Source organism: Cebus imitator, unplaced genomic scaffold, assembly GCF_001604975.1.
Source record: "Cebus imitator isolate Cc_AM_T3 unplaced genomic scaffold, Cebus_imitator-1.0 Scaffold335, whole genome shotgun sequence".
Taxonomy (NCBI): domain Eukaryota; kingdom Metazoa; phylum Chordata; class Mammalia; order Primates; family Cebidae; genus Cebus; species Cebus imitator.
In genome coordinates, this window is record NW_016107650.1 from 792729 (window position 1) to 816865 (window position 24137).

The 24137-nt window shown below is 38.8% G+C and overlaps 1 protein-coding gene across 11 annotated transcripts in view; it reads left to right on the top strand.

The window, feature by feature from the left end:
• CARMIL1 (capping protein regulator and myosin 1 linker 1) overlaps positions 1-24137 on the top strand; it is a 351508-nt gene that overhangs the window by 228606 nt on the left and 98765 nt on the right. For 8 of the 11 annotated variants that reach the window (XM_017505212.2, XM_037730170.1, XM_037730172.1 and 5 more), the window contains 7 exons: positions 5218-5229; positions 7901-7982; positions 8749-8848; positions 8950-9004; positions 13877-14049; positions 15949-16017; positions 18825-18918. In XM_017505212.2, the coding sequence (XP_017360701.1) occupies positions 5218-5229; positions 7901-7982; positions 8749-8848; positions 8950-9004; positions 13877-14049; positions 15949-16017; positions 18825-18918 (585 nt within the window). The remainder of the gene's footprint in view (positions 1-5217; positions 5230-7900; positions 7983-8748; positions 8849-8949; positions 9005-13876; positions 14050-15948; positions 16018-18824; positions 18919-24137) is intronic. The other 3 variants (XM_017505213.2, XM_017505214.2, XM_017505215.2) reach the window with 1 other exon arrangement.

Consider the following 24137-nt stretch of genomic DNA (forward strand, 5'->3'; position numbering starts at 1 on the left):
GCCCAGGCTGGAGTACAGTTGTGTGATCTCAGCTCACTGCAACCTCTGCCTCCCGGGTTCAAGCGATTCTCCTGCCTCAGTCTCCCCAGTAGCTGGGACTACAGGCATGTGCCACCACACCCAGCTGCATTGTGGAATTTTCATATGCAAATTAATGATTTTTCATTTATAAAAACAGACTATGAAGTAGAAACCAAATCTGGTAATATGAATTAATTGTTTACCAGCACTTTACTGAGGGGCATGCAAGTGATAATTTTATTTTTAATTGGGGGAGGAGCGAGAGATGAAGGAGTGGAATAGGCTATTATGTTAAGAAAAAAAAAGTTGGTGTCAACTTGACTGCTGTATCAGCCAAGCTACTAAATTAGCAGTAACTTCTAATATGGTTTTACCATCCTGATTAAATCATGACTGCCAGCAGCCTAGCATCTTTTATTCAGTTCTGCGATAAAGCTGAATGGGCATGTGATCATCTGGTTCCTTAATTATAGATAAACTGAGGTCTAAAGAAGTGGAAATAACCTAACTCACCAGTGGCAGATCCACAATGAAAATACTGTGTCCTGATTCTCTGTTGCTAATAGTGATATTGATTAGACAACTAAGTATGGCTGGGCACTTTCTTCTCAAATAAATTGGCAGGGGCCATGTGTACAAAGACTGCTATAAACCTTGTTCCTTAAACACCTTTGTGATCTATTGGGAATGACTTTCAGATAGTTATAGTAGATGAACCATATAAAACTGATATTTTGCATGTCAAAAATTATAGACAATTGGCAGTTTCATCAAGTTCAAACTAATTACTAGTAGATTTTATCTTTTATAATCTTCTTTTTAATGAAGGCAGGAATTCAGGTCAAATGCTTAATCGATGCATCATCATCGATGATGGGATTGAACAATATTATCCTGACAATTCCGACTTCATTTTGGCCTTTCACTTATGCATTATGTAATAAATTAATGCTGCCAACATGGAGAAGTCTTAAAAATACTGTAGTACCATTTTCCCCCACTGCATTATAACTTGAATCACAGTACTGGTGACCACATTTACAAAGTCACATGTTATGTTACTGCTGCTCATGAAAGTTGGTAACACACAAAATTATTTTTCTAAACTATGTTATAGTGTTTCATCATATTTTGTTTCTTAGGCCTAGATGTCCACATTTAAGTAGGTTTCTGTTTGCTTCTTTTCATGATATGCTAAATCTCCCCCCAAAAGTGTTTGGATTTCCAATATAATTCATGCTAGAATGCTTGACACTTTGAGTGTGAACTGTTTGAGTCTTTAATCATCTGTATTTGATATTGCAGAGTTTATGTAATCCTTTCAGAAACAAGCTCTTACTATCATGGAAGTTTAAAATCATGAATATGTATATTTTCTTTCTACCTGTTCTCTGTTTAGTTACAAACACTCTCCAATCTTAGCTATACCATCAAAATCATAGCACCTTCAGCCCTTAACTTTCCCCAATGATCAGATAAATCTAGTCTTAAAATCCAAAAGATGGTGAGAAATGATATTTCTCCTGGATACCATTGTCATCTTGGGAGGTTACTTTTCTGAGGATGACTTAATCAGGATGACGGGCTGGGAGACCTGGGACGAGTCAAGGTCCACAGCATCCTGCTGGTGGGTGTAGTCCCACAGTTTCTAATGTGGGCTCTGTAAGAGCTCAGAGCTTCCTGTGGGTGCCCCTCACACAAGTCCACCCCAGCCTGGGAAACAGGAACGATTGTGAGATACATTGAAGTCTTCTGATATTTATAAATAGGTGATTAACTTTAATATAAAACATCTACTTTCCTTCCTTTATATCATTTATATCTACTGTATAGAATTTTTGTTCCAGATTTATTTCTTCTCCTAGTAGGGGGAATAAATCCAGTGATTGATTTAAAAATCAGGTTAGTATGAGTGTTGTAGAGGATAAATGATGGTAAAAGATGGTGGTTGAGATTGTTGGAAGGAGGGGGAAAAACAGCCTTAAAGTAGGAAGGAAAAGTGTCTGGATAGGGTGCTTAGGATAACTTAAGGAAATTATTTTTGATTTTGCTATATGCTGGTTTCTTTACTGTTCATTCTCACCTTTCCTAATGAGTTGCCTTGTAATTCTTAGGGTATTCTTTATTCCCCTGAAATAGGCATTTCACACTTGTTAGTTTGAATGAGAGAGGAGATTTATACTTCATACTATTAAAAAAATGTTCCCAGTGGATATTTAGAACTTCTGGAATTGCTTTCCTACAATACAAACATCATCGTTATTCGGAAAATTAAATCTAAAATGTTGGTCTATATTCTTTTGGATCTGTGATAGCTAAGGTAATAAGCACTGGAATTCACCTTACATTTACAGATAACTTCTATATTTATTGGAAGAAACTTCTGCGTTTCTTAAGGCATTTTGTATTAATTATATCATCACCTCTTTCTCTTTCCCATGGTCTTTTAGTACTGAAAAGGAGTCTCTTTTGTATGTGAAAATGACTCAAAGTAGTTATGGGAGGCAGAAGAGTGAGCCAAGGGTGAGCACTTTGAAATCAAAAGGCCGGCTTTGAAACCTGGCTCAGTTACTTGGCTTATTAGGTGACTCACCTTCTTTCAGCCTTTGTTGCTCATCTATTGAATGGAGACAATAGTTTTCAGGGCTAGTGTGACGTCACTGTGCCAGCCCAGCGTACGTGAGCCATCATCTGGGGAGTAGAAGGTTTTCGATGGAAGAACTTTATTTGGAATGTCAGAATAGACAGCATAGGTCACTATTAACCCTTCTGATAATGTTTATTTTTAGAAGCTTTATAAATATTCAATCTTAACCAAAACATTTTTGGGAATTGCTTTCAAAGCTGTTTTACATCTTTCAAGAAGAATTTACTCTCCTTAGCTTATTGGTGAGACAAATTCTTCTTGAAACCTGATTTTTTGACAGAAGACAGTATTATACTTCATGGCCAGATTAGCTTCAGAATGGCCTGTGGCTGATCCGTATGCATTCTCAAAGGGTAAGGATTTAATATCAGTACAGATGTTCAGAGAAATGCCCTCTAGGTTAGTTCTAAAGGGCTTCAGAACCATTTATATGGCAGTTGTGATGTTGGCATTCATGAATATTCTTCCCATGTATCCATGTATCTGAAAGGAGGCAATGGATCTATGCATTCTTTTTTTCTTTTTTTCTTGAGATGAAATCTCATTCTATCACCCAGGTTGGAGTACAGTGCTACAATCTTGGCTCACTACAACCTGCACCTCCCAGGTTCAGCTATTCTTCTGCTTCAGCTTCCTGAGTAGCTGGGATTACAGGCATATGCCACTGGGTCCAGCTAATTTTTTTTATTATTAGCAGAGATGAGGTTTCACCATGTTGGCCAGGTTGGTCTGGAAGTCCTGACTTCAAGTAATCTCTGCCTACCTCAGTCTCCCAAAGTGCCAGGATTACAGGTGTGAGCTGCCATATGCATTCTTGTCTGTTTTTTAAAATCTTAGAACTTCGTAGTTACACATTAAGGGAAGAATTAGTAAATGCTGGGACTAAATTCTTCAAACTTAGTCTCCTTCCAAGTGAGAGACAAAAATCTCTAATACTTCAGAGAAGATGCAAAGGCCAATTAATTATAGCTGTGGCCTTAGTTGCAGACTTGGGTGTGGGAGTTAGTTTCTTTAAGTGGAAACTTTTCTGAAGATGATCCTACAGTTTATTGCAATTGACGACGAGTAGAAAAAAGAGCACCAAATACAGACATTTGTAATGAGTTTTGCAGCAATGAAATAGAAACTTTTGAGGCAGTTTTATTCCATTTGATATTCATTCAACCAACCTTGAAGCAAGTGTCATTGTAGTTCTCCTCACCTACCACTTCCCTGTCAGGCCAGGTATGGAATGCGGAATTGCCAACTTTTTACATGACAGGATGCATGTATGAAAGGATGCATGTATGAAAGCAGTGAATATCTGCAACTATTTCCACTTTGAAAACGACTGTGTTTGCCTGGGCACGGTGGCTCAGGCCTGTCATCCCAGCACTTTGGGAGGCCAAGGCAGGCAGATCACTTGAGATCAGGAGTTCAGGACCAGCCTGACTAACATAGCGAAACCTGTCTCTACTAAAAATACAAAAAGTAGGCAGGCATAGTGGTACACACCTGTAATCCCAGCTACTTGAGAGGCTGAGGCAGGAGAATCGCCTGAACCTGGAAGGTAGAGATTGCAGCGAGCCGAGATCACGCTATGGCACGCCAGCCTGGGAGACAGTGAGACTCTGTCTCAAACAAAAAACAAAAAGAAAGAAAATGACTGTATTTATATACATCCTTCTTAGGTACTAGATTGTTACTTGGCATCAAATCCTGCTAGAATGTGGACATTGTGAACTGGATGTTGTCTTATCATTTTTTCTGTCCTTGGAGAAACCTACACCATTTAGTTTTATCTATGAAAATTTCCCAGAATAAAATATAATTTTAAAAAATTACTATTGGAACCCCTATGAAAGAAGAGTAGATAATTTGGGGGTCATTTTATATTTTGCCATATCTTTTTAAATGAAAAATGATATAAAGGAAAGAAAGTAAATTATTACAAGTTTCCTCTTGATTTTAATTTTCCTTCCTGTCCTTATCCCCATTATGAATATTTGACTGTTAGATATAACTTTTTGCCTAGAATTATGAGTAAGATCAGAAATGTTCCACCTTCATTGAGTGAGAGGATACTACTCCCTTGAAAGAAATGTGATTTTATTTTTAACAGTTCAAAAGTATTCAACATTTTGTTCACATTTACTTCTTTGATCTTGCTTTCTTTTAAATAATGCTAGTGTGTGGGATCCAAATAAGGGTAATTTAAAAACCAGTTTTACATGCACACACGCAGACAGCCTCTAATTATGCAAATTCATTTAAAAGGATTTTCATTTACAGTAATGAAAAAGCTTTTACTGTTTTGGGAAAGCTTTTACTTTGGGGGAATTTTAGACATTTAATAACCTGTGACTTTAATTGAACGTTCTTGGTAACTAAAGCTCAGTTATTTTCTTATCTAAATTTTTGTTTTGGGAGCAAATTTGAGTTAGAAGTATTTTTTCTGGCTCTTTGCTTTTTTATATTGAGTACCGATAGAGACCTTACCTGCTGCTTTATTCTTGTTGTGCTTACTGCTGATGATGTTTTTTTGTTTTTTCTCCTTGGGCTTTCATTAGCTTGGCCATTGTGTAAGTACTTTATGAATCAATTAGAATATATTGATACATTGGATTATTTTTTAAGCATTGAAAAGTATGTTTTCTATGTATATACTACAAATATCAGTAAGGAGTATGTATAAATCGAATTAAATATGTAAATGTTACCTATATTTTCTGTTTCTATAAATGGAATATTTTTATGTTACAGTGATACAACATAGAAATTTTCTAATAGAAATTTTATCAGCCAGGCGTGGTGGCTCACACCTGTAATTCTAGCACTTTGGGAGGCCAAGGTGGGGCAGATCACCTGAGGCCGGGAGTTTGAGACCAGCCTGACCAACATGGAGAAATGCCATCTCTACTAAAAGTAGAAAAATTAGGCAGGCATGGTGGCGCATGCCTGTAATCTCAGCTACTCAGGAGGCTGAGGCAGGAGAATCGCTGGAACCCGGGAGGTGGAGTTGCAGTGACCCAGGATCGTGCCATTGCACTCCAGCTTGGGCGACAGGAGCAATACTCTGTCTTAAAAATTCTCAACTAGTAAATCACTATCAGCAAATATGAAATTGTAAAGACTTACGCATTTATGTTTATCTTCTCAAAAACATGCTTTTTTCATGCTCTAAAAATCGAATTGTTTTTTGAGAAGTGTTTGCTTAAGTGAGTTCTTAGTATATGTACACATTTACTTATTCAGGTATAAACAAGCTGTGACTTAGAGCTGTGCTTTTCAAAACTATCTATAGCAAATAAACTATGTTTTGGTTTGTTTTATAAAATTCCAGTCTATCATATACCAATACATTTATAAAACATAGCAAGAATAAAATACAAGAAAGATTTAGAAAGATACATGCAAGCCCCCAATTTTTATGATTGGATGCAATAGACCTAAAATTTTTACTACCAAGGTTTCTAAAAATGTTTATACTCAATTTCAATACATTTATAAAACATAGCAAGAATAAAATACAAGAAAGATTTAGAAAGATACATGCAAGCCCCCAATTTTTATGATTGGATGCAACAGACCTAAAATTTTTACTACTAAGGTTTCTAAAAATGTTTATACTCAATTTCTGTACATATTCATTTTGAGTAACAAGGTGCTGGGGAAGACGTAGAGGTGGCATCATGAGACAGGCTCAATGGGGCGTTTAGGTAAGGTGGAGCGCCCCTGAGAAAAGAGGCAGGGGTGGTGAAATGGACCTGGCACTCATTCCTGACAATAGCTTCACACACAGGTTAGGAGCCTTTCAGCTGTGGGGGCGGTACTGGTTTTCCTGAAGTATGTAGACCAGTCTCTTGGAGAGGTCTGCCTCTCTGTAATACTCTACTTCAGAGCTCACCTTAGAGTAATCTGTCACCGTATAAAGTAGAAATGGCCAGATGTGGTGGCACATGCCTCTCATTCCAGCTACTTGGGAGGCTGAAGTGGGAAGATTGTTTGAACCTAGGAGTTCAAGACCAGCCTGAGCAACGCAGTGAAACTCTGTCTCAAAAAAGTAGGAATGGCTGAATGTAAACATACCAGCTGAGATTCTCCCAAATAAAAAGCAGTCTCAAAGATCTGCGCAGAGCTCCACTCACCACACAAGAAGCCAAAGAATTGGGCAAGTTTTCACCCAAGGAACCAGCAAAATATTGCATCCAAAATAGGGAAATGAAGATTCCTCTAATTCTTACACCAAAACTTAGACAGGTGGAAAATAGCACCTCATATTATGAGTTTATTGTCAAAATTTTTATTTTCCTACATGAGGAAAGGTTTTGCCATGTTCCTTGGTTCATACCAATAAATGGTAGTTTATTTTTCCTCATTAGATAGTAAGTTTACTGAGCATAAGGGCCACAGCTGAGGAAATTTTGCATCCTTCATAGTGCCTTCTGCAGAGTAAGAGCTCAACAGATATTTGCCGAATGGAAAACACAGAGATATTATGGGTGCTATAAAATATGCTTTGGTTTCATAGGAAAAGATGGAAAGTACTCTATTGGGTTTTTCCGGGTATCTTTTTCTTTTAAGTAAAATAGCAAATGGGGTGAGAATAATCATTTGCAGTTAGTTTTGCTCTAAAAAAATTATAGTAATATTTTCTATTAATTCAACATTTTTTTCCCTCCATTGCTTGAAGGTTTTGTACAAATGATTTTGCAGTCATCTTTAGTTAGCTATTATCTGCCTTATTAGTGAGAACGCATGCTCATTTCTATAGAACAGATAGGGATAGGTCCTTCCTGAAATGTTTGACGATCAAAGTAAGTCTTCAGTGTCTCCTTTGGTGTGGTGGAGAGTTTTTGTATCTTGGAATCAATAACAGTTAAATAAAACAGTAACTCTCATGTGTAAAGGAATTTATTAGATTTCCCAAAGTCAGAAATGAAGAAGTTCTTCTGGGTTGGTATGTATTGCTTTGCTAGTAGTGGCCTGGGTGGTGGTCATCTTGTTCCTCCGTGTTTTTTTCCTAATGGTTTTAGGATGTAACGTTGGATCACATGGTATCAGAAACCGCAGCAAGGGCTTGTGATAGGGTCATTCCCCTTTGATAATAGCTTCTTTGGAGTTGATAAGCTTTCACTTTCTCTTTGGTACTAAGCTTATTTTAAGACTGACTATCTTTCCTGTTTTTATTTTTTTCATTATACCTCCAGTAGAGTGAAGACTTTACTTTGTGTTTGGTTTGTGTTTCTCTAGCTGAGATCAGGAGGTGCTCAAGTATTAGAAGGTTGCATTGCTGAAATACACAACATCACCAGCTTAGACATCTCCGACAATGGTAAGTCAGGTATTAGAAAAGAAATGAAAATGAAATATTTTTGAAGCAAGTTAATAAGGGGAAAATAATCTACCCAAATCCAGACAATACCTTAATAAAAATATTATTCCATTTCTTGACTAATAGGGCTTTTAAATTTAACAATAGGATTTATTTATAAAATAAATCTGCCCCAGAGTCTTACTAAGTTGATTCCGTGGCTAACTATGCAAAGCCTGTGCCGTAAAACAACTCACTTATAAAAATATCACCAGTACATGATAAAGGTCTGAGCCCAACTTTGTGTATCCTTGCTGATAATAATAAAATTGTACTCTTGTTTATTTATTCAGAAGCTTATTTCATGAGCTTCCTTTTTGCGAATTGTAGTTTCATGTTAGTATGAACCTGTGAAATTTGTATAGACGTCTTTAACTCCACTTACCCCCCAGTGAACAGTTTGTTGGAATCTTCTTTCACAAAGTGGTGGAGAGAGATGAAACTTTCGGCCATTATTCATTCCCATTTCCTGCTGACTTGGCTTAGCCACTGATTGTATTAAGAGATTTAGATATGTCTTTGTAGAGAATGAGTTTATCCCTGTGAAATAATAGGACATGAAAAGAGAGCAAAGAGTGCCTTTGTAAATAAAAGATTAGAATCCCAGGGCCCTCAGGAAGGTAAAGGAAGTCATCAAACTACATGTCACCTTTGCTTAACTGTGTCCAGCTGAGAACTCATTTATACACATGTGTTTTGATTCTCTACTTACTCTGATTCTTTCCAGGTTTAGAATCTGACCTATCTACCTTAATAGTGTGGCTCAGTAAAAACAGATCAATACAACACCTGGCGTTAGGCAAAAATTTTAATAATATGAAATCCAAGTAAGAGTTTTGAATTTTTTTATATGACAATGATGAAAATAACCAGCCTCCTGAAAGCTTTTGATTTGATTCCACTGTCCACATCTCTAAAATCTCTTTAGAAATCTGACACCTGTATTGGACAACTTAGTACAGATGATTCAAGATGAAGAATCAGTGAGTATTATGTTAAACATTTTGGACTAAAATCTTGTGTTTGTTGCCAGTCTTATTGCTTATTTCTACTGGATTAGTGCTGAAATGCTTTCAGATAGTTTTATCAATGTGTATGTTTTCTGTTATTTTTTAAAAAATAGGATAAATATGCTTTAGTAAAATTATACAAGGTATTGAAAAACTCACCTTTTTACTTCTTTCAACTCACTGCCAATTTTTTAAAGGAAGATTGTAACTAATAGATAAAAAGAAGTATAAATTGACTCCTGAGTCTGTCTTCTAATTAGCCTTACTACTTCCTCACTTCAGCTAATAAACTAATCTGCAGGCATGAATTTTTATAATCTAGTTGACTTTATGACCTTATATAATGCTGAGAAATATCCTATTGCTACTTTGAATTTCATCTAATAATTATGCAGAATTATAGGAGACAAAATTTTCTTCCATCTTCAGTTGCTTCTTGAAGTCTAGTAGCACTCTGTATTTTTAATCCCCTTTAGTTGCTTCTGACCAAGGTTTAGTTCAGGGTAAAGAAGTTTAATTTCAAATAGTATCTTATTTTGCTGCCCTTTAAAATGCATTAGGTGCCAAAAAAGTTATTTTATGGACAAAATAAGAAGCACTGTACCATGAATCCATTTAATTTAGAGCGGGTGTGTTACACCTTATACTTTACTGATGCTCTTTAAGATTTCATCCCTGTTTTCTCAGAGTCCTCTTTGGTCACCAGACTCAGCTTTTCCACTCCCTAAAACTCACATCAATTTATAATAAATTCCTACTATGAAGAGTCACATTATTCATGTTTTGTAGTAGCTTTTTTTGTAGGTCATGAGAGTGATTTTTATATTAATCATGTGGAGTATGTCACATTTTGAAAAAGTACCATTTTCCCTTCTGAATTTATACCAGGGAATAGCAAATTCTATTACAGCTGTAAGCTGACTTTTCTCTGAAAGCTAAGAGGCAAGGAGGGATGGACACTGGACTTTTCCTCACCTGCCCTTGCCTCCGTTTCTTTGGTGGGGCTCTGAGCTGATGGGCCGGAGAAAATTTTGTTCTCTTTTATCTTCATTGTGGATATAATTTTCAACCTGTGGGCTAGAAAATGAATCTCATTATTATTTAATGAATTCAGCACTTCTCTTTACCCTCATTTGCTAATAAATCCCACATTTTGTTGCTCTTATTGTGGGTTATTGAAATTAGGGGTATAATTGGAATGTAATTTAGACTTCTCAGAGTTTATGCTGTTTCCTTTACATATTAATTTGACTTTATGTCACTCTGCCTTGTTTGAGTTTCTGATTTTCCAGTATTGGCCCAGTTTAACAGATTAGGGAAGCTAAAATTACAGAATTATACTTAATATTCACCCCAAAATGTTTGTTTCTTAACACATACTTTAGGAAAATGTTTATTTTCATGAAAAGTATATAAATTTTATGTTTTTCTTATTATGTGAACTTCTTCAAACTGTATTTATAATTCTGGAAGTCTGTTACCTAAAGATGATTGTTAAAATATACCTAAAACCTTATTTGCAGATGATCAAGTTTGCTATGTGAATGTGAATTCTGTCAACTTACAAATTTGAATAGGGTGTCACTCGTAATGCTGTACAATGAAAAGCTTTTTATGTTCCTGCCATTGAAAAATAGATGGCTTTTTCAGAAAGCAATTACCTTTTATTTTTTTCTGCTTTTAAATGGTAATATGCAAAACAATTTGAAATGATGAGGAGATGAGTCTTGTGATAATAACAGTTTTACCAATACCTGGGAAAATTGGGATCATTTTTTGTTTTTTTATTTACGAGTTTTACATATGAAAAAGTAACCTCTTTGCTTTTTACATTCTGACCTTGTGTTTACAGAGCATGTTCTTTCCAGCCTATGGAATACCTTATTCACCCAGTATTGTACATTCTGTTCAGTTGAAAAACCTGGAAGCTGGTGGGTTCCAGTGTCACCTTTAGCTACAGTCAGCGGTTTTCAGGCTGCTGCACGCAGTGTCGTGGGACAGTAATATAGAGGGGCCAAGATGACAGGGAGTTTTGTTCTGAAATACTGCATACGAACTCATATTGTAACTAGTAGAACAGAATGTATTTCTCCTGGGAGTGCCTGTAGCCAGGAGACTGATTCTCAGATTACGCATGTTCAGCTATGAAAAAGAAATAGTAAGATTTCAAATAGTAATGTTACACGGAAGTACAATAAATCAAGAACGGATGACCTTATAAATATGCATGCAATTCAGGCTGTTCTGTTCACATTAATGACTCTGCCTATTATTTTTAAGTATTAACTGGGGTGTATTAGAATTTGAATATAGTCCTGGAATTGATGTTTCATGGGTTGGAGAGTTGGCAGTTTTCCAGTATTAGGAAGAAGCTATAATATATCATTTTCATAGTAATTGAATCAAGATTATTGAAATGATAAGACATGTGATTACATCTTTTTTATTAAAGCATACTGTGTTTGTTTTTTATTTTAAACATGAAGTTTCCTGAGCCTGGAGCATTTTTAGTTGTCGTTCCCACTTACCTGTGTGAAAATTGAAGAAGCCACGCTAAAGCCACTTGAGTCTAAAAGTATGCAGACTTTTTTGGCCCAGGTTTTAATTGCCTTAGCACTTACCAGGCCATTTAACTGTTATAAATTTGATGCTGATTAATACAGCATTACCTTTTGATTTTACCATAAATGTATTAAGTTTGAAAGCCATGGTAAATTTGAATGGTAAGGGCAATAATATACTTACTGTGTCTTGGTACCAACCATTTGCAGAATGTCCTTGTTGGTATCCGAGTCTTGAAACTATCAACACCCTCCTTCTGTCTGCTGTAGCCCTTTGGTGGCTGAACCTCTCACAGGTGTTGCTTTGGCAATCAATGTTAAGTGGTTAAGTGGACACAGATAAACCCCAGGCTGTGTGTGGGGGCTGTCATTTAGACCACCCAGGCACGCTCTGAGAGCTCCAGTCCCCCCGGGCCATTGTGGAACTTGGTTGTAGATTAACCCAGAAGCCATTTCTATCACTACTTCCTGTAATATGGGGGCTACTTATGCGATAACCATAAGATAATTTGTTCAGTGTGGCTAGGACAATATAGAGCACTCCACGCAATCCTGGAGACGTCCAGATCTCCCAGGGAAGTCTGAATTCTGACATTTGGAGCCACATTCGTTCAACCTGGTCTACCTGGAATTCTTACCCTACCTCAGTAAGTTATGGCTTAAATCAAGGAATGCAAACTCAAATGCCCACAGGGCTAGGAAGGCAACATAAACTAGGAAAGTGAATTTGTTGTAAATAGGAAGCTCTCTTAATTTTTTATTATTATTATTTGGTCAGATACGGTGCAGAACAAACAAAACCTGCAGGCTGAGTGGCTTTCAGTATCTGGTTTAAATGGACAAACAGTGGGCTGATTGGGATTCACTATACAGCTTAAAGGTCACACAAGGCCTGGCACGGTGGCTCACGCCTGTAATCCCGGCACTTCGGGAGACTGAGGCCGGCTGATCACTTGAGGTCAGGAGTTTGAGACTAGCCTGGCCAACATGGTGAAGCCTGGTCTCTACTAAAGATACTAAAACTAGCCGGGAATGGTAGCCGATGACTGTAATTCCAGCTACTCGGGAGGCTCAGGCAAGAGAATTGCTTGAACTTAGGAGGCAGAGGTTACATTGAGCCAGGATCACAACACTGCACTCCAGCCTGGGTGACAGAGCAAGACCTTGTGTCTCCCCGCCCCCCCTCAAACAAAAGCCATACAGGTTTAACTTAAAAAAGGAATTATTTTCTGATTCATACTTAACACATAAAGTGAAGGCCAGGTGTGGTGACTCGTGCCTGTAATTCCAGCACTTTAGGAAGCCATGGTGAGAGGATTGCTTGAGCCTGGGAGCTCGAGACCAGGCTGGACAACATAGTGAGACCCCGTCTCCACAAAAAAATATTTTAAAATGAGCCGAATATGATGTTGCACACTTGTAGTTCCAGCTACTTAGGAGGCTGAGGTAGGAGGATGGCTGGAGCCCAAGACGTCGAGGCTGCAGTGAGTGGTGATTGTCCCACTGCCCTTTAGTCTGTGCATTCTACACCAAGGGAGACCCTATCTTAAAAAAAAAAACAAACAAACAAAAAGGGTGATCAAAAAGATCTGGAATAAGCTAACTGGGAGATGTGGTGTAGGTTTAGAAGCATGAAATCTGGAACCAGTACCTCTGAGTTTGAATCCTAGTTCAGGTACTTGTTAACAGTGTAACCTTGGTTGAGACACTTAACTTTTCTATTTGTTGGTTTGGGAAATGGGGTAATAGTAGCATCTAAGTAATGGGTGAGTGGGAAGATTAAGTGAATTAATACACATAAAAAGCTTAAACGGTGGTTAAACGTCATTGTTCAGTAATTGTCAGGTATTAGTCTGGCTGGCTTTTATCTTGCATTTATCCTCTATTAGTATTTTAAGGTGCCATTTCACTTTATGTAAAAATAAAATGGGTATAAAGGGTGACCATATTAAAGGTGAGAAATTTCTGTGTTATGTTTTTATTTATTTCATCCTATCCTCCGCTTAAAGCTGGTGTTTGTCAGCCTCCATGTCTTTCCCTGGCTTCCCTCAAAAGAAAAGTGATAGGTATTGAGCATTAAAACACAAGTTCTCCATCTTTTACTCCAGCGGTCCATTTTGCACCAGAACCTTCAGTTTCTATCTGTGAGTGTCTTTTAAGTAGCATTTCTAAAATCAGACATGTGCAGTGGGTCTGTCCGCTGTCATTCTCCATGAAATGGGCCGTGGAGAGTGGGTCCTGCTTTGATGAGACTGCTGAGTGCCACGTGTCATTTGCTCCACAGCCTCTGCAGTCCTTGTCCCTGGCCGACTCGAAACTCAAGGCTGAGGTCACCATTATCATCAATGCCCTGGGAAGCAACACCTCCCTGACCAAAGTGGACATTAGCGGGAACGGAATGGGGGACATGGGAGCGAAGATGCTGGCCAAAGCCCTGCAGATCAACACCAAGCTTAGGTAGGCAGATCCCGCCCTCCCTGCTCATGAGGGAGGCTCGGAGCAGATTCTGAACTGCAGGCATTGCAGAGCTGCTGGGCCCAAGGGGGCCTGAGCTTCCCTTGAGGCCAGCTAAGGAGAAGGGGTGACAGTGTCAAGACTTCTGTCAGAATAAGGAGAGGGTGTTCCCAAGTTTAGACAAAGTGATTCTTTGAGCCTGTTGTCTTACAGTTCTGTTGTAAGGTCGAACCTGACTGAGAACTGTCACGATTTCCTATTTGACATCAGTGTTGACAGCTGACCAATGTATGGGTAAAGGCAGCAAGAATTGTGCCATTGCACTCCAGCCTGTGCATTCTGCACAAAGCGAGACCCTGTCTTAAAAAAAAAAAAAAGGTAGAGGCCGGGCGCGGTGGCTCACGCCTGTAATCCCAGCACTTTGGGAGGCCGAGGCGGGTGGATCACGAGGTCAAGAGATCAAGACCATCCTGGTCAACATGGTGAAACCCCGTCTCTACTAAAAATACAAAAAATCAGCTGGGCATGGTGGCACGTGCCTGTAATCCCAGCTACTCAGGAAGCTGAGGCAGGAGAATTGCCTGAACCCAGGAGGCGGAGGTTGCGGTGAGCCGAGATCGCGCCATTGCACTCCAGCCTGGGTAACAAGAGCAAAACCCCGCCCAAAAAAAAAAAAAAAAAAGGTAAAATTAAACAGTGATGATCAAAAATACCTGGGTTAAGGCAGCAGGGAGATGTTTTGTAGACAGTACTAAGTGAGCAGAGCCCACACTTTGCTGTGAGCCCAAGGTCTTAACCCCCTTGCTCATCCCTGCCAATATACAGACTTAAAAATAAGGGGCACAAAGGCCCGCTGGTTGAAAACCAGGCTCACACTGGGTGCTAGCTGTTTATTCCATGTTTCCTAAGCGTGGCTTTTCTGAAGGACTAGCTCCACTGTCGCCCAGTTGCCATGCATCATTCAGACAGATTGGAGTTGCTACCTAGGTCAGCAGCCTGGTGCATGAAGAGTTAATTCACATTGCTCCTCAAGGGCTCTTTCATGATGTTTTTATATTGTCTGGCATAAAAGTTGAGCTTTCTGTCTAAACTGAAGCCAAAAGCCCAAATCTGCAGCAGCTTCTTTGAAGGTCAGTGTGTGTGTAAAGAAGGTCATTGAGATTAGGAAGAGGAGGCGGTCAGAGCTGTGAGGCTGGCATCATCCGGGCAGATGAAAGTTATTTTATGTGTCAGGGCGAACTGAAAAATCCCAGATACCTCTGAAGTATACACATTCTGAAGGTAAAATAATATTTTTCCTCCCAAATAGATTTTGTGTTTAAAAAACGAAGAATCTCCTGCTTATAGTAAGTGACGTTTTGCCAGCACAGTGAGGAAATTCCTGGATTATCAATTAAGCCATGTCAGGGAAATACTAAAAATGCAAGGAACTATGACAGATCCATTCTAGTGTTTTAGAAACACTAGTGTTTTACTGTTTAGGGGAAAAAAATTCTCAGTAGCTGAAATTCTTTATATTGGGCATGGAACTGTTTAGCATCTTTTGTAAATAGCTTCCATCTCAGACATAAATACTAGAATACTTTTGGGAGACTATCAGAGAAATCAGAATTTAGAGTGTTCTGTCTAGTGAAAGTTAGATAACAATAGTAAGTTAATTTATGTACCATTGCTTGTAAGTAGTTTTTCCACGCTACTTGCATGATAAATGTGTTCCGAATATGATATTGGGGGAGGTGCTTATCCTTGTTTGCTTAGAAATAAAGATGAACATTATTCCTTGCTCACTGAAATGAGTATCTAGACAGTCAGTGCTGTCTATGTCAGATTTATATTCAGTGTGAGAATCCTTTTCTCTATTCCCAAGTGTCTGACCACTTATGTGATTTGGTTTTCAAACAGGACTGTAATATGGGACAAGAACAACATCACTGCCCAAGGCTTTCAGGATATAGCTGTCGCCATGGAAAAGTAAGTTTGAAGTAGGATTCCTTTCTAGGAAAATACAAAAAAGACCCCAGTGGTGTATGTGTTATCAGCGGTGGGGGGAGTGGGTAATGGAAGCAACTGTTCATTGGGGAATCAGAAGATCTGGGTCTGAATTTAATCTACTGCTGACCAGCTATGGGATCTTGGAAGACACTGAATTTCTCCTGGTAGGAACTTCCTTGTGTATGAAATGACACAGATGCCTGTTCTGCCAGAGACACCACACTGTCGTGAAAATTAAATGAGATCGCAGGAAAGGGGCCGTGTGACACTTGCCTGTTTCCTTTCCCCTTTGGGTTTTCACAATCTACACTGGGTCTTGTTCTTTTGCCTATTGTGACACCTTTGAACCTGAGGTCCAGAAAATAAAGGTGAAATTGATAAATGGTAAGCCTGTGGCTAAGTTGTCTCATTACTTTGAAAGGCTTTCTTCATTACTTCAGTAACTAAACCCTGCAATTATTATTTATTGTTGAATTTATATTCCCAGGAAGCTAAATGAGAAAATACTACTACTAGACATAGTAGAAAGTAATACTAGGAATGTGGTTCTTTCTGGGCTTTTCCATCCCCATATTATATTATAAAGGCAGAAATGGACAAAGCAGATTTATAGCATTAAAAATGAGAGTCTATAAAATGTGGGTGAAAAATTAGGGTCCTATAGCCTAGAAGCTGTTTCCCTGGGAAAGCGGAGGAAATGCTCACTATCCTGTGTCTTTCCGGATTCCTTGCATGTACACGTGAGGCCTCCCGGGAGGGCCTCTCCCGCCTGGCATGGTGTTGTAGTACAACCCTAGACTGGGAATCAGGAGTCCTTCATTCAGTCTTCAGCTCTGTCACCCACAAGCTTGTGATCTTGATGAAGGCATTTTACCTCCCTGATTAATTCCTTTTTCATAAAGTGAGAGGATGAGGATAAATGATCTCTAAGTCCCTTCCGTTTCTAAACCCTGTGGCTCTGCTTTACACAGGAGTTCAAAGTTACTGCCGCTACAAAATCACAAAGACTCATCTCTCAGCCCCTTCTTTGTACGGACCCCAGGCCATCACCAAATAGGGGTAAGGCAGCTTAGACCATCGGTCTAGCACATCTGCCGCATGATTACAGAACCCCCTGTGGTTACTCCTGTTGCACCACAAACCCCCAAATGGAGACATTTATTTACACTGAGCAGCATCTGGATGCTTAGGGCACGTTGCCACCCTGATGTTGTAGACTGCCAGCCCAGACTGGTGTTTGGAAGAAGCCAGGAGCGTGCACAACCAGCACTCAATATTTCCAGAATGCCTGTTGTACTCCCTTTGTCACAGTCGATGATGTATGCTCTGCTCCAAGATGCCAGTGCTTCAAAATCACATTTGGTTTAAATAAACTGTGCTGGTCTGTAACATGATAAAAATTGGATGAGGGAAAGGAAAATTGTCAAGGCCGTGAAAAAGACATATTGTCTCTTAATTTCATTTGGCTGGATTTTCTGAAGGCAAACAAAAACAATTTTACGAAAACAAAGCTAAGATAAAAGTTAAAGCTATAGAAATTACAGGTTTCTCTTTGGTTATTTTACATGAAGCCACCCTATAAGTTGGGACTAGGTGAATTTTTTTTTTCCATTAGATAATGCCTATCTAGACTGCTACTATTAAGAAGATGGCTTTCTTTATTATTTCTTTATTATTAGTACCTTATTTTAGGAATTAGTTGCTAATTTATTCTTCCAGTAGATCTTGTCATGTAAATATGCCTGAGAAGCACACTGTGAGTGCTGCTGATAGTTTAGAGTCCTAAAACAAGGCAGCTGACTGGGCAGTTTTAATGTCCCAGTTGCCACCAAGAAGCCCAAGGTGAAATTGATCTCTTCCTGAGCACCGTGTTGTAGAAATGGGCAGATGCATTTTGGGATGGAGGACAGAAGTCATCTCTAATACTGGAGTTTGTGGTAGATGAACAGGTGTTAATGGCCATCTGAGCACATAGTAGTTTGCAGGTAGGTGAGGATCAAAACCAAGAACTGGATTCAGAGTTCTATGTGTTTTCCTCCCACAAAAATGGCTCTCTCCTGCATGTTTGTGTTTAATAGGCCTGCCAGTAGCAATGGGATAATATATAGCAATCAACAGTTGCTTCATTTGGTTTCTAGAGCCTGGTGGATGGCAGCTCTTGAACTCAAGCTGAAAGGACCTGCAGAGGTCACAGTGTTTAGCCAGCAGCAGACCCTTTCCCAGCAACTTTAAAAGAGACCATCTCATGTGTATTGGACGTCTTCGTACACTGGAGCTCAGAAAGTTTAGGCTATTTTGTGGATGCTGATGGCTTGCTTTGCCAGGAAATGTTTTGGTTTTATTTCTGTTTTTTCCTCTACAAGTTTGGGTCTGGTCACCACACATCAGCACTGTGAGGACCCAGGTACAGTCAGGTCTATTGGTTACTAAAAGCCATGTAGCAAGTTGAATATTGGACTTTCCTTAGGCTTTCTCTCAATCTATCTTTTCAATCCCAGTGTGCAAATTCTGTCCTTGATGGAATCCAAAACTAAAAACAAAACAACAAAATTGCATTCCTCCACATTGTGTCAGTTTTTTAGTTGGTATTAACGAGGTTGCCTGAGGTATTGCACGTGTGGTTATTACAAAGGATAATCTGCAATGTAGGGACCCAAATGGTCTGGTGGTTTGGAATTTTCTAAGCCTCTCTTGCAGCTATCCTTTTGGATTTTTAAAAAAAGAATGCTGAGTTAAGGTAATAGGAAGTTATTTTTAATAAGTATATTATTTTCTCCTTTTCCTAGGAACTACACGTTAAGATTTATGCCAATTCCTATGTATGATGCTTCTCAAGCCCTGAAAACAAACCCTGAAAAAACAGAAGAGGCACTTCAAAAGGTACTAAAGCATCAGTAGCTTAATTACAAGAAATGCACATTTGAATTGTGGTCATGCTCCTGAATGTATAAACAATACTTTGTTATTTTACTTTTTTTTTTTTTCCCACATTGTCTTGTGTTCTTATGACTACGGCTGGCGTAATGCATGACTGGGGGAGGAGAAAACAAAGGGACTAAAACTTGTCATGCAATTTAAGTGGAATAAAATAACATCCTTACAACCTCAACGTGCCAGAGCTTATGTATAGTTAACTTCCCGGATTGCTGTTGGAGAAAGTTGTGCAAGTGAATATCAGTTGACACAACTTCCCTCCCCTTCATCCTTAACAGATGGAACCCTCTCTTCTTTTTTCATCAAGAAATTTAGGGTATTACTGAGCTCTCACTTTACCACCCTTGCCTATAAATGTATGTAAATCCACACCCATTCCTGCCTCTGTGCTGGCAAACTCAGAGCTATCTTCCACTTCAAAGCCCAGTGCATTCCCTGGTGTATTTGACCTTCTTATTCTTCCCTGTGCTGGAAACCTCAGAATCATTCCCTTGCCCTCTTGTTCTTCATCCTTCTCTTTCTGTGGCTACCTTTCTCTCCATTTTAGATGTGCTCAGATATTTCCCATCTGAAGAAGCCTGTTCTATTCACACTGTTACTTGATGAATCTTTGAACTTTTCCTCCCGCTGTGTTCTTTCTCCTTGGTGATGTCATCGAAAAGACCACCAGGATGGCTACATTTAGAAAGGATAGCTCTATCAATGATACTGGTTTGCAAACCGGGAAGAGACAGTCTCTGGTGTGTGCTGAATGGGCTCCCGTCTTAAAAGAAGGGAAAGGCAGGTGGGGTTTATGCCTCACAAGGCCTGCCTCACGCAATCCAGTTGTACATATGCAGCAGGTGTGGGGGGAAGCTATACATGTTTATGAGGGGAGCAGGGTGCATGTGCAGTGGATAAACATGTAACATACATCTCATATTCACTTTGGGGTGAGGCTTTCGCATTAAAATGAGGGCAAATGTGATTATGTTAAAAGGTGAACTATAGTACACAAAAACAGCTTGTGTGCAGCCTCTGTACACTGGCTGAAACTGGTTTAAGGTTTGCAGTTACTTATCAAAAAAGAGTTATAATGGTCTGAGTCGCAAATCAGAATAGAAGGAGTGTGATAGCTCCTATTGTTAGGGAGTTTCGAGCTGTGGGAATTTAGAAATTTCCCTTGCCACCTGGCTCTGAACCCTTACTCCAGAGGTGACTTTGTTTCCTTAACCTTAGGGTCCGTCTTAGTTGATGAAGGAGTCTCAGATCACAGTGCTACCACCTTCCATCCAGTCTCCCAAAATTGACTTTTTTCTCTCATTTATTCCGTAGCTAATCAGTCACCAAGTCTACCATCCTGTAGCATAAATCCCTTCACTAGCTTTCCTTCCCTCTGTTCCCAATACGGATACCTTTCTTCAAGTCTCATCATCTCTTACCAGGATCACTGTCACATTTGCCTCCTCTGGTCAGTTTTCCATGTTGCAGTAAAAAGTAGCCATCCTATTTTGGGGTAAATCTGAGCAGACTAAAATCTTCACTCTATCCCTTCCTAGTGGCTTTCAGGACAAATAAAGCTGGGTCTCCTTAACACACCAGGAAATCCTGTCCAGGATCTGACTCCTGTTCACTTCCCACTTCATCTTTAGCCAACTCTTTGTTTTGGCCTGTCTCAGGGAACTCATTAAAAGTGCAAATTATTGAGCCTCAGAAACTGAGGTAGGACTTAGCATTTGTGTTTTCCCAAACTCTCATGGTGTTTATAAAGTTGAAGAATCTCTGCTGTATTCCAGACATCCTTCTCTTTCCTGACTACCGTGCAGGTCTGCTGAGATTGAAATCCAGTGTCAGCTCAACCAGGAAAACCTCTCAGAGGCCCTTTCCTTCCCTAGGTGTGTGGTCTTCTTAGGATTTCCCTGTGCTCCTTTCTGTCATTGGCCTTGCGACATTGATTTAAGTTACCTGGCTACGTGTTTTTTTTCTCCTAATGGACTATGAGTTATTTGAAGGCAAAGCTTATGTATTTTTTCCTCTTGTTTATTCCCACAGCTAGCACAGTGCCCGGCATGTATGACTGGATACTTCATTGATTGATTGATTGATTGGTTGACACAGTCTCTGTTGCCCAAGCTAGAGTACAATAGTGCAGTCATGGCTCACTGCAGCCTCAACCACCTTTGCTCAGGTGATCCTCCCATCTCAAGCAGGATTACAGGCATATGCCACTATGCCCAGCTCATTTTTAAAATTTTTTTATAGAGATGACTTCTCACTATGTTGCCCAAGCTGGTCTCAAACTCCTGCGCTCAAGCAGTCCTCCTGCCTTGGCTGCTCAAAGTGTTGGGGTTATAGATGTGAGCCAGCGTCCTAGTCACTTGAATACTTTTTAGGCATATATTGAATAGAAGAGAATATGATTACAGATAAGCGAAGGAAAAGCTGTGGTATGGCAAAAGAAATCAAGACTTCAATTTAGAATATCTGACTTAAAATTAAACTCTTCCCATAACCTTCAATAAGTTATTCAATTTTTCTGAACTTTTTTTTTTTCAACTATGTAAGTAGGAAAAATAAAACTATGTAATAACTATGTTTTGCTGACAATATATAATTCCTACTGGGTGTCTGGCACTATTTTAAATGTTTTACATAAATTAATACATGTAGTCTTTAAAATAAATGATGCAGAAGGTTCTGCTATTGCAGATATGGAAAACAAAGAGCAGGAAGACTAATTTGGCTAAGGTGACCACGAGGATCCAGTGACACAGTATATGTAAAAAGGAATTTGTGAAAAGCTACATAAGAATACTAGATGTCTTTATAATTTCCAATAGGATACTAATCAGCTTTGAATAAAAGACATATTCTAGAGAAACCAGGTTTCTGGTTTCAGATTTGATCTCTCAAGAACTTGAAAGTTATCACTCCCATCCTTACAACAAAAAATCTGAACAAACAGAAAATCAATGACTATTCTTAGATCTATCAAAGAACTGAAGCCACAAGGAAAACTATCCCCCTGGAAACTGGAGAGTGGAGAGAGAGGAAAGTACAGAGAATCACAGTGAATCATAGCCAAGATCAGCTTGCCAGGAGCAGAAGCTAGTAGAATGATAACTTACAGGAGCACTTAAACAGTAAGTGATGAATTGCTAGAGGCTTAGCATAGACTAGCTTAGAGCTAAAAACTCCCAGGGGTTCATTTTTAGGGAAGTCCGCACCCTTTCATGGGTTTTACTTCCATGAGTCATACCAGGCTGTCACAATAAAGACTGGAGAAAAAAAAATTTTTTTTCTGGCTGGGGGAAGGGGAAAATAACCAGTTTGAAACACACCCAGAGCATTCTGTTCTAAATAACAAAGGCCTACCAGCCAGAGAAAATACTTTGGTGGGGCCTTATTTGAATAGGGGAAACAGAATTAACCCAGCCCTCTCTAGCTTTTCTGTCTCATAAGGGGTAGGGCTAAAAAGGATAATAACTATGTTTGAAGGCCATAGCCCAGGGACCACGATTGCTTTAAAAAAAAAAAGACTAATTATAAGGATTATAAAATGCTTCCCCTTCCTAACTCCTTATCACCAAGTTAAGTAAAATAGCAGTGGATTACAACCAAGCAAAGTGCAAGACACAGACTGTAATCAAAGAGTTTATAGGAAAACCCCAAACAACAGGGGATACAAAACCAAGGACACTAGAGGACATTGAAGCCTCTGACATAGACTGCTAAAACAAATATCAACAGAGCCTAGCTCTTAGCCAGTTAATGTATAAAACCTCACACTAAAAGGCTGATGACTTTAGTTTGTGTTACCAGATACGTCATTTTCAGCTTTCAGCGAAAAATTGCAAAGCATGCTAAAAAACAAAAATAAAGCAGTGTGAAAGAGACAAAACAAGCATCAGAATGAGACATATATGATACCAATTTTGGAATTATCAGAGCCTTTAAAATAACCATGATTTACTTGTTAAGGGTTCTAGTGAAAAAAACAGATAACAATCAAGAACAGATGGGTAATGTAAGCAGGAGATGAAAGCTCTTAAGAAAAACTAAAAATACTAAAGATAAAAAACCTGTAACAGAAATGAAGAATGCCTTTGATGAGGTTATTGGTAGACTGCGCATGGTTGAGGGAAGAATCTTTGAGCTCTAGCATTCTTCAATAGAAACTTCCCAAATTGAATTGCAAAAAGAAAATAAAGAAAAGAACAGACTATCCCAGAACTGTGGGATAATTATAGAAGATGAAACTTGCAAATAATGGGAATACCAAAAGGAAAACAGAGAAAGGTACAAAAGAAACATCTAAAGTAATAATGGCTGATAATTTTCTGAAATTCCCAACAGACACTAAACCACAAATCCAGAAAGCTTAGAGAATACCAGGTAGAATAATTACCAAAAAAGCACACATAGGCATAGCATATTCAAAATGTGGAAAACCAAAGACAAAGAGAAAAATTTTTAGAGAACTTAGACTACAAAAACACCTGTGTATTGAGAAACCAGGATAAGAATTACATCGCTCTTTTTGTCAGAAACCATGTAAGCAAAAAGAGAAAGGAATGAAATAAAGTGTTGATACAAAAAACCCCCAGCAGCCTAGAATTCTATATCTAGGAAAATTACTCTTCAAAAGTAACGCAGAAATAAAGACTTTCTAGGATAAACAAAAACCGAGGAAATATATCACTAGTAGATCTGCCTTGCAAGAAATGTTAAAAGTTCTTCAGGGAGAAGGAAAATGATATAGATTAGAAATTGGATCTGCATCAAGAAAGGAAGAGCATCAGGGAATAAAAGAAGGTAACTTTCTGTGTTTCTTAGTTGATGTAATAGATGACTAGTTTTTAAAGTAATAATAACCACAATATACTGGGTGAATGTGGTATAAAGGATAGAAAGGGAATTGACAATATTCTGTTACAAAGTACCTGCACTACTCATGAAGTGATATAGCGTTATTTGAAAATAGACTTGGATTATTTATAAATGCATATTGCAAACACTGAGACAAGTAATAAGAAGTTTTTTAAAAGGAGTATAGTTGATAAACTAGGAGAGAAGAGAAATGTAACCATACCAAATGCTTAATTAAAACCAGAGACAGGGCCGGGCGCGGTGGCTCAAGCCTGTAATCCCAGCACTTTGGGAGGCCGAGGCGGGTGGATCACGAG